Here is a 10,614-nt window from a genome sequence, read left to right as displayed (position 1 = left end):
AAGGTCTATGTTTCTCCTTTTGAGAAGTGTTTCTCCTTTGTCAAACAAGTTATTAAATATAGTATTTCAAGACATGTTTCACCATCTTTGCTGGCTATTACAGCTTGGAAAGTCTTTATAGTGTCTCAGACTTTTATTGGTTGTGTAAGATGACAGGAGAGGAGATTACTAGCATGTCAGTTACTGATTTCCTCTTGGAGCAGGATCATGAGTGATTGCAGGCACGGTGAGAACTGCCTCCCCCACAGAAACACACCTGTTCCAAAACTTCCATGGTGTCTGTTTAGTAGGTTGTGGATTTGTTGAGGTTTTTAAGGCATCCTTTATAATCATTACTCCTCTGGTATCTCTAAGGTGAGGCTATAGGAGCTTCTGAAACACTCAGAAAGAATGTAGGAGAAAATGGAAGTCTTTTCTCTTGTTGCTGGCTGTTAGTCTTTATTATGTCTAAGGTGCTTATCTTTCTATCTAAGCATAAGAATCAGCAGCAAAATCCTGAAAATTTATATCAGGAGGTCTTCAGCATTTATACTAAAAGAGATTGCTGAAACGTTGCCATAACATATCTTCAAACATTAAATTTACAAAGTTTCTGGAGCAACAGAGCGTGCCTGAGGGGTTCTGCCTGGAGAAGAGTTCAGCCTGAGCAGATGTATCACTGTCCTAGTGCATAGACAATATGGGTGGGTGGGCTTGAATTTATAAATAAAGCAATCATGGAAAAAGTTATTGCAATGCTTCCACACATCCTGTGTCAGAGGCGGTTTTTTGGATACCATTGACTAACAGTGGTGCCATTAAAGAGGGACTGCAAAAATGATCTGTTTTATTACTTGGTAGACTCTCCTGAGGACATTAAATTGTATCTTGATGGAAATTTATGTACTACAAAATATGTTTTCCACAAAGAACAACAGTTATTTAGACTTAACCGCTTATATAGTTGTTGCTCTTTTAACCAAGTAGTAGAAGTAAGATGTCTGTTATTCAGCTGCCAGCTGACTTGGAATTTGCACTCATGTTTGTAGCTAACTGCTCTTGCTAAATTAGATTGAAAAACAGAGGAAGACCTCAGATTTTCTACATTTTTGCATACTTAACCCAGACATGTCTAAAAGAGTGATTTTTTTATTGTACGAGTAAGTCTTATTTATCTTTAAAGGCAAGATACTTTTGCAGTAAAAAATGTAGCAAAAGAACATTTTCTTTACCAATAAGGTATAAAGACTTATTAGAGAGAGATTTCTAAACAAATATGGTCTTGGGGAAGTACTGGGAGAGAGAAAATTCCATTCATTCATTTCTATGACAGTTGCCTTGCTGCACACTCTGAAAAACAGTAAGGTATACAACTTAGCAAGAAACAAACCTCCTTAAATATTTTCAGCTAAACTTGGAAATTTTTTTTTGTTGAAATATCCTGAAATTTTGAATTTGGAAGGGTTTCCTTTGAAATCAGGTAACTAGTTGAAGTGAATAATTCAGTCAGTATATAGAAAAATATTGTAGTTATTCAGAAGCAGTGCAGAGAAACTTTTAACGTTAAGGTTTTCTATATGGTTTAATGCAATTGGTAGCAATAAACATAAAGGATTTAAATCTGCTAAACGATTTCTTAAACCAGACTATTAATTGCTTAAGCCATGGGAGTAGTTGAAGTGAATGTGGGATTGTGTCAGGAAAAGAAATTTTCTTCTATGTCCATTTAATTGTCGTGCCTTATTTGTTGAATCTACTTAATGTTTCCATGTGACTTTCTGACCGCACATCATGAAGACCTCTTAAGCCATCAAGCCCCTCTTCTACAAAAACAGTTAAGTAGTTCATTTCTGTCTCCACAGCTTGTGCAGTTTAGCTTGAAGTGCATGAAAAAAGTCTGGGGAAGTGTGCAGTACATATATAGAGCAGTTTTTGTCTTTTGACTCACACTGTTTCAGATACACAGATAATAATTTGTTAGAAGATATGAATACATCAGAACATTAGAGCCTGATAAAGAGCTTGAAGTTTTCCTCTGATAATATCAGAAGTTGGTATCATCAGGCTTTTAGTATACATTTAATCTCTCATAGAAAAAGTTCTTTTCATGAAGGCACCTCAAATGAGCATAATGTTCTATGCTACAGCTATTAGTACAAATATTGATAAATCTGATACGTTAATATATTGTCTGCTGTAATCTTTCAAACTGCTGCTTTGTGGCAGAATCGGTTTTCTCTTGCCTTTTTGCTCTGGAGAACTGCTGTGCTTCCCTGGGAATAGCTCAGGGAAACACTGCTGATGATGTTCCCCACCGTGCAGTGGGTTGTAAAGCAGGTCCCATTTCTGGCAGGCTGGGCAGCAAGAGGTGGCGGCTGCAGCTCCTGCTGGCAGCAGAGCGTGGGATGGGTGCCATGGGCAATGCCCAATGATGGTGGTGCTGAAAGGGGGCTCAGAGACTGAGCAGCATCTGTGTTGGGCCCTGCATTACCAGGCCTCTTGTAGGGAGGAAACAATTGGCTTTCAGTATTTTAAGAATATTATTACTTTAAAAATAAATCTAGAGCTCAGCAGCATGGTTGATATATGGGTGCTGGTTACATTTTCCCTGACTGAAAAAATGTGTTGTGCAAAGTATAAGTTGCAGCCAAGTTCTATTTCAAAGTGAAATACACAGCTTCAGTGACAGTTCTGCAAAGATCAGTAATTTGTGTATTCTTTCTTTCCTTTATACAGGCAACACTTAATGAAGTACACACATTACTAATGTCCATCCTGCAGAGAAATGAACTGTGAAAAAATTTAAGCAAACATGTTCCAACTGTTCATACAAAGGACTGCACAAGTCACACATTGTGTTTCCACAAAACTTTCCCCACAATTTGCTGCTGCTCAGCATGTACTTCACTTAGCTTCCTACAATTAAAATTTGCAAACAAAAAAGCTTTCCAGTGCTGACAGACTCATACGCTTTCCCAGCGATTTGGAGCCACGTGTTTCAGGAATGGCTGGGTGCACCACGCCAGTATAATATAAAGGCAATGTCAATCACCTGCTCTCACTTTTTAATAGCTCCCCTCCATGATTCTTACTCTCCGTCACTAGAAACTTAAGATTAAAGAAACTTTACTATATTTCAAGTACAGTTTAATCCATTAAGATGGATCTCCTTCACAGCAATGGAGTGCTTATCATTCAGCATTTACAGAGGGACTACAGGGCTTACCAGGATTTCCTTAATTTTATGTCACATGTTGGTGATCCCCGGAATATATTTTCAATTTATTTTCCTCTTTGGTTTCAGCTCAACCAAGTGGTTGGTACTAAAATGATATGGGTGGCAGTCATTGGTGATTGGTTCAACCTCATATTTAAATGGTAAGAAGTTGGATTTGTTTTAAAATTTGGTATTTTTAATAATGGTAACTATATGTAGCTCACGTTTAGAGAACCTTCTGTGAATAATGTACTAGTAGATTTTCCCTGGTAATTATAAAAAAAAAGAATTCACAATGAAGATATTTAAGATATGTTTGAAATAGTATTGTAATAAGATGAGAAGAACCTCTAGAACTATTATAGAATAGCTTTGGAAATATAGCTCTTGATATTCTCCATATTTATCATGCTTTGCTGAGGCCTTCTTATGTAAAAATCTTTTCATTGAATTTCTGCTTAATTTTATTTTATTTTATTTTAATTTTTGTCAGGATTTTATTTGGCCATCGCCCTTACTGGTGGGTGCAAGAAACAATGATTTATCCTAACCAGTCAAGCCCATGCCTTGAACAGTTTCCTATAACATGCGAAACTGGACCAGGTAAGAAATGTTGGAGATTACCTTGGTATATTTGATAGGGATGGCAGCTTCAAGGGTGAGAGAGGGGGGGTTAGGAAGGTCTTATATGATACACAAATCTCAGATTTCATGTATAAAATAATACAAAAGAAAACTAGTAGAGGAAAAGGAGGAAATACAATAGATATTTGCTGTATGACAAGAATATTTCCTTAATTACTTTTAAAAGATGCAAGGGAGGGGGACTTTCTTTAAAAATTACTACTAGAATGAATGGGCATATTGGAAAGAAATTTTCACAGAACTTGTGAAATAGATTGTTTAATGTCTTCCAAGACAGAACCCAGAGCTGTTGAGTTTGAGGGCTTGTTCATTGTTGCAAGAAATATTCAAACCCCAAAAACTAAGTAGGTGGTTCAGTGTAAATAACAACAGTCTCAGCAATCCATTACACAGTGGATGACAAGTGGAAAAGAACCAGAACCAGACACTGGCACTGAATGTGTGTGTGGGAGTATGTGTACAAATATATGGGGAAAATTATTTTTGAAATGTGCTTTTCAGTATATTTTCACTTTTTGTGTCTCACTATCTTCTCCGTGGAAATCAAATGCAACACTGATGAAGCTAAATGAACTTGTGCAACCCTAATATGTGCAATAAGATGAACTTGCTTTGAGCTAACTGAATTTAGTTTAATTTGTTGTGCAAGAAAATACTGACTGTGGAAACGATGTGCTTTACGTCTTGTCGATGCCATTGAAAGCTTTTAAACAGTTTGCATAGCTGTATTTTGTTAACAATAACCTGCATTACATCCCATTGTAATTGTGAACAAGAAGCTTAAGCCCTTGTATGAGGCAGGGTTTAATAATGCCTGGTCTTTATGTGACCTGCAGTCTCTTTCTTTTGGAACCTAACACAAAGTATTCAAGTCCTTCAGATCTTATCAAAAGCCTGCAGAACTGATCCCATTCAGTGCTATGTAGATCCAAGCCCTGGCTCTGGAGACAGTGTGTTTCATTTTGATTCGTTGAACCAGAAGGCATTTTTTCTTGTTACTGTCTTTCTGAAAGGTCATTCCTATTTCTGTCCAGTGGGTACAACTGTCATATTGATTCCTTCTTTGCACCTTTAATGACTATATTTTTTCCCACCTCCAGACTTACGCTGTGTCATTAAGACTGTCACTGACCTGTTTGTCATTAGCAAGAGGAGGTGCAGTCAGCACAGCTGTTACATGCACACAATCATTGTGTGAGCTTATGTGGTACTTTACACACTTTTTAAATAGCAATTTATATTAGAAGATTAGAGAAGCAGCCATAGACATGAGAAAAGCAGATCCAGATACTCCTAGGATAGCCTGAACCCCAAACTCCATGTCTCAGCAAAAGGGAAAGCTGAGGGAACTGTTCATATGACTACATGGCAAACAGTTTAGGACCTGAATTTGGCTTGTACTTCTGGAATTAACTGAACTAAAACCCTGCAGCCGTTTTTGTATTGGTATTTGGTATTTGTAAAACTTTAAGAACATAAACCTTAAGGTGGAATTTATGCTGTTTCAAGTAAGTAATTTGCAGATGAGCTATGAAGTGTTATTCCTAGATGACATTTTCCTAGATGACAACAAAGAGAAGCTTTTCCACTGCTGACATGCAATGTTCCTGTTTCCTCATCAGTGACATTTGTTCCATTGTGAGGTTCAGGAGTGCACATCTGGTAGGAAATTGACAAAAGAGCTGGTAGAGTGACTCTAAATGTACTGCCAAGCAGAATAGCAAAAATGAATGCAGGGAGTCAGAAATCATTGTGCTTGTTCTGCCTAGACATTTCCGCTTTGCTGCTTCACTGAAATATTCTTTTACTCTACACACTACTAGATAGTGATGGTTCATAACATTTTCTTAAGCCAAAATTATTTCTTCTGACAGTGAAATAAACCTGTCCCTTCTCTTTTGTCTCCACAGAAAGCCAAGATGTAAAGGTCCCAGATTTACAGATTCCAATGATCTAATTTTCTCTTTCCCCATTTTGATTTGTTGAATGTAAATCTGAATGTGAACATGAGAAAGGAAGTGACAAAGTAATTTTAGGAATAATTTCCCTTGCATCATGCCAGCATACCTTGTTATTTGGTGATTTTCACAGTTGTAGGAACTTCTCTATGGCTTCATATTGCTTTCAGTAAAATTAAAATTTTACTTTTTAAATTAAAATAAATTGCACATGTGTTATTATAATCTGGACTAAAAAGAAATCACTGTTCTCTGTATGAGAGAGTGGTCTGTGTTATAGACTACTGTAGGTAGACTACTGTGTGCTGTCCCTGTGGGTACAGCAATTAGAACATCGTTTCATGGGCCCGTTTCATTGACAATCTGCTTTTAATCTGGTTGGTATTGTACAGCACCTAAAAATTTATAAAATTAATCAAAGTGAAGCATAAAGACACAGGTTTTTCTGTGCTTCAGATAATTTTTTAAAATTATAACAAAACTACCCAAAATGTTAATTACCTGGATTATAATATTGCTTATGAGACACAGCTCACAGTCGTTAACACCATGGTAATTGCAGAAGCAGATAAAAGGCAGCTTGGAAGGGCTATCTCAAGTTATACTGGTACTTCAGTTTAGAATGTTACAGAGAGCTAAATTTCTGTTGCTCCCGTTAATTATGGGGAGGCTCATTCAAAACTTTTCTTATGTGATCTTCATACATAACTTCTGCATTCCATGCTACAGCTCCAAGACAGCCCTAGATGCTTTTTTAAATTTTTAAATCCGAATAATGGGAAAATACTATGTTTTCCTGACAAAATTCCACCTCACACCAATATAAAATGATTAAGTTGTTACCCTTTTGATTTCAGGCAAGTATTATGGATTCCCTATAGATGAACCTTCTGAAAACTTCATATGGCAAAAATTAACTTTTGAGAAGCAGTTCACATTCTTTCAGCCTTTGTTATCCATTTCCCTTCTAAATTATTAGGTGTCTAAGTAAGTAACTACCAGTAGACATTTTCTGTGTGACAGGTGTCTCTGTCTTCATTCTTGAGTTGAATATTTCATTTTGTTTTTACTAGGAAGCCCATCTGGCCATGCCATGGGATCATCCTGCGTCTGGTATGTAATGGTCACAGCAGCACTCAGCTACACAGTTAGATGGAAAGATAAATCAGCTGTTACCCTCCACAGGTCAGTGTCTTTCCATGATTCCAGCTCATTATATTCAGATATTTCTTTATATACATGTTATGTTTTTAATGGACTTTATTTAAACAAATATTCACAGTTTGGTCTATTTTGTAATAAAACCAACAACCCTTTATTTTGATCTACTTCAGCTGAAGAAAAAGTATATTAAGAGGATTTATCTCTTTGTATAGGCTGGTATTTATCAACTTACAGACATTGCGTACAATACCTCTGAATCACTCCTAAATCTTAACTGCTGGAAAATTTTAATTCTATAATTGTCACTATGTATTGGATTTTTTTGGTTAGTCCGTAAATTTATTTCTTGGATGGTCATCCTTTGCCCATTTTAAAGCTAGTGCACATAATGCTGATAAAATTCACTGTAATGTGTTGCTCAGCTCTGTGGGAAAGTCCTGCAATTGCTTTGGTGGCTGTTCTTTCTAAGGCTTACAAGGTGGTTTTCACACTGTGTGAATTTTGTCATGAAATAATTGAGCTTTTACATTATGACCTCATGATGAGAGATATGTTAAAGGTATTAGTCCTAATTTAATCTGCCATTGATGACTTTCATCACTTAAACCACAGAGGTGTCTTGGACCTGAAACTTGTGAGATCTGTTCCTGTAACCACTCTTGATAATGTTTTAGTACTGACTTCTAGTTTTTAATCATCTGATTCTAAAATGCTCTACTTAGTAAACCTCTGCTGGTGAAAGCGTGAGCCTTACGTGATGGGGCTTGGGGTAAATAAGTAGATGAAATATCTTGTATTAATTTTTAAGCATCTTCCTTTTCCCTCTTAGACTGACATGGTCATTCCTCTGGAGTGTTTTTTGGATTATCCAGATCAGTGTGTGCATCTCAAGAGTATTCATAGCAACACATTTCCCTCATCAAGTTGTTCTTGGAGTATTTGCTGGTAATGCTGCTATTTTTTCATTTCTTTTTAACCTATATGCAAAATTTTTTAAAAAATGAGAGAAGACAGGAAATTTTTACTAGTTAGACTCATCTTGCAGCCCCAGTGGTGCTCTCCACTCTCTGGAAAATCAGGAATTTGATAGTAGCCCAAAGGTAATATTCATGAGGTAGAATGCACCTGCTGCCTATGTAATTCACAATGAAGGGAGTGAGCCCTTGCCCACCTGCGAGTTGATGCTGACTGTGTTGTGTCCACACTGCCTCAGACTAGCTCTGACTGCTTTGTACTGGCTGCATCTGATCTTTAACTGCGCTGCCTGCATGGAAGAGATCAGAGAGGAAGTTGCTCCTACCTGGCTCTGACCTTTCCTCTCAGGAGGAGGTCATCTGGGTCACTTCAAATGGTGTCAAGGTGTTAAATAGCATGTGTGCAATGTGGACAAACACAGAGACCTGGGGCAAAATAGAAAAAAAGGTAAATAGCAGGACTAACTCCCCTGGGTGATTTAAGATGATAAAGTACATTTTTGAGAGTTGCTTAAGCATATTATAAATTGTTATTCAGGGAGTACAAACTATGAGCAGTATCTCTGGTATCTATCTGACTTTAAGGAGTATGACCAGTACGTTGAGCAGGGGCTTCCTGCTCACGTTCTCTTTCGTGGATGCAGTGCAGCCTGGGCAGCCCTGGCTAACAGCTTTCCCTCTTCACAACCAGGATAAAATGAGTACAAGAGAAGATAAGTGTGTTCTATGTCTTTTTCTTCAACACTCAAAGCCTGTGTGGGAACTGGTGTTGAATTCTGCATTGCTGGAGCCAGTGTTTGAGTGAGGGACTCTTTTGGAAAAGGAATGTTCCAGTTTACATCTAATATTTAATAGGTTGTCATCTGGGAGATGCAGTCAGGCCTTAAGGTATGCCTCATGTCAAATCCATGTAGTGCTTGGTATTTTTTTTTTTTTCCAAAGTGGCAATTTTGAATGGGAGAAAAGGTTTTGTAATGTACTGCAAAAGTGGTATGTTGTGTCTGTGTGTCTATATATATATATATATATCTATATATATATAGACACACACACATCGGGACATTGTAGAAAATGCTTCTTCAAGATACAAGTGTGTAGTTCCCTGTAACACTGAGTTTCTAATCCGCAGGCATTCTTGTGGCAGAAGCGTTTGAGCACACCCCTGCTATTCAGACTGCAAGCTTGAGAATGTACATCAAGACAAACTTGTTTCTTTTCATCTTTGCCCTTGGCTTTTATCTATCCCTCAAGCTTCTTGATATTGACTTGCTATGGTCAGTTCCAAAGGCCAAGAAGTGGTGTGCCAACCCAGACTGGATAAACATTGACACAACTCCATTTGCTGGACTGGTGAGGAACTTAGGTGCACTCTTTGGTTTAGGTCTTGGAATTAATTCTGAAATGTTCATCACGAGCTGCAAAGGTAAAAATAGCTGCAAGATCAGTTTCCGCATATTGTGTATAGCTGCTTCTTTAGCTACACTGCAGCTGTATAATTTTGTTAAGATACCTACTCATACTGAGTATTTGTTCTACATTCTCTCTTTTTGTAAGAGCGCAGCTATGCCTCTGACTGTAGTTGCCTTGGTTCCGTACTGTGTCCACTCGTTAATGAGGACAACTGAAAAGAAACTTAATTAGGTAAAGTTTCAAAATGGTTAGCAATGTGGGGATGGATGTGAACTGTTGAAGAACCCTCTACAAAGGCAGTTTTGCTAATTCATTTAAACCAAGGGGATGCCACTGCATCTTTGATGTACTCCTGGTAAGTAACCAGAACATCCAAAATCAGTCCACTCAAGAATGACTTTGACAGCTCAGAAATATTAGCTGCTGATTTTATTCATAGAAATATTGCAAGCGCACTGCAGTATGGTTAGAAATGGCCCAATACTCTGGGTCATAATGAAGTTTTAAAGTATAGTCAAACATCTTTATTTAGCTATATGGTGGTTTTTTTAGTTCTGTCCATCTCTAGCTAGATAATGCTTCAAGCACCAGTTGTACATAGTGGTACTCGATATTTCATTTTTTTATATATAGATACCGTGTGTTAAACTGCTACATAATGGTGTGACAGTATCACACCACCTACGACTGTATGGCTGTACCCAGGCACTGTGAAAAAGGCCAGCATAGTTATAAACAAGGCTTAGATTTAATTTATTGAGCTTCCTGAGCAAACCAGCTTCTGATTAAGTCAGATGAGAGAAAAAAAAAGTTTATTTCCATTGGACTCTGTAGAATATATATTTTTTTGCATTACTGTGTGGTTTTTGTCATTTTTACTTTTTGAAAGTGGTCACAGGAATCATGAATGATACAGATCACACCTTTAATAGGGAAAATGCATAAATATGATGTAAAAAATCTTTGGGTTCTGTACATCTACACAGAGCAACAAATGAAAAAAGTTGTCAATAATGAAGTTATCTCAGTATATGACCTCAAGAATATTGTTCATGCTCCTGTATTGCGAAGGTAATTCTCTGCTAATTCTCTCAGATCAACAATCACAAGCCTGAATCACTGTTAGTTGTGTAAATCATGAAAATATGGTTGCAGACTGTCACTTCAAGTGTATATCCTTGTCCGCTTTGTTTAACGAAGCACACAAGTAACTAATATGTTGAATATATGCTTGCTATATAAAGTGGATGTTTTAAGTAGGCAAAGG

General features: G+C 37.2%; 1 protein-coding gene across 2 annotated transcripts; it reads left to right on the top strand.

Annotated features, from left to right (window-relative positions):
- Nucleotides 1-3,139: 3,139 nt before the first annotated feature.
- Nucleotides 3,140-10,202, top strand: G6PC2 (glucose-6-phosphatase catalytic subunit 2). 2 transcript variants are annotated; one of them, XR_010722035.1, is made up of 6 exons: nucleotides 3,140-3,357; nucleotides 3,690-3,799; nucleotides 6,873-6,984; nucleotides 7,793-7,908; nucleotides 8,629-8,825; nucleotides 9,067-9,155. XR_010722035.1 is itself a non-coding variant. In XM_066189258.1 (5 exons), exons 1-5 carry the CDS (start codon nucleotides 3,140-3,142, stop codon nucleotides 9,576-9,578), a joined length of 1,068 nt encoding a protein of 355 aa, XP_066045355.1. In that variant the 3' UTR covers nucleotides 9,579-10,202. The 2 variants fall into 2 exon arrangements, 1 of the variants encoding a protein (XP_066045355.1); XM_066189258.1 differs by lacking the exon at nucleotides 8,629-8,825 and having other exon boundaries at nucleotides 9,067-10,202.
- Nucleotides 10,203-10,614: the final 412 nt, after the last annotated feature.

Source organism: Chamaea fasciata, unplaced genomic scaffold (assembly GCF_029207755.1).
Source record: "Chamaea fasciata isolate MVZ Bird 193981 ecotype frontalis unplaced genomic scaffold, bChaFas1.0.hap1 SCAF_8, whole genome shotgun sequence".
In the NCBI taxonomy this organism is placed as follows: Eukaryota; Metazoa; Chordata; class Aves; order Passeriformes; family Sylviidae; genus Chamaea; species Chamaea fasciata.
Note: the sequence above shows the minus strand (reverse complement) of the source record. Positions and strands in the feature narration are given on the sequence as shown.

Coding starts and splice junctions, on each gene's coding strand:
- G6PC2 (XM_066189258.1), top strand. CDS start 3,140: ATGGATCTCCTTCACAGCAATGGAGTGCTTATCATTCAGCATTTACAG. Junction 3,800..6,872: donor AACATGCGAAACTGGACCAG/GTAAGAAATGTT, acceptor TGTTTTTACTAG/GAAGCCCATCTGGCCATGCC. Junction 6,985..7,792: donor TCAGCTGTTACCCTCCACAG/GTCAGTGTCTTT, acceptor TTTCCCTCTTAG/ACTGACATGGTCATTCCTCT.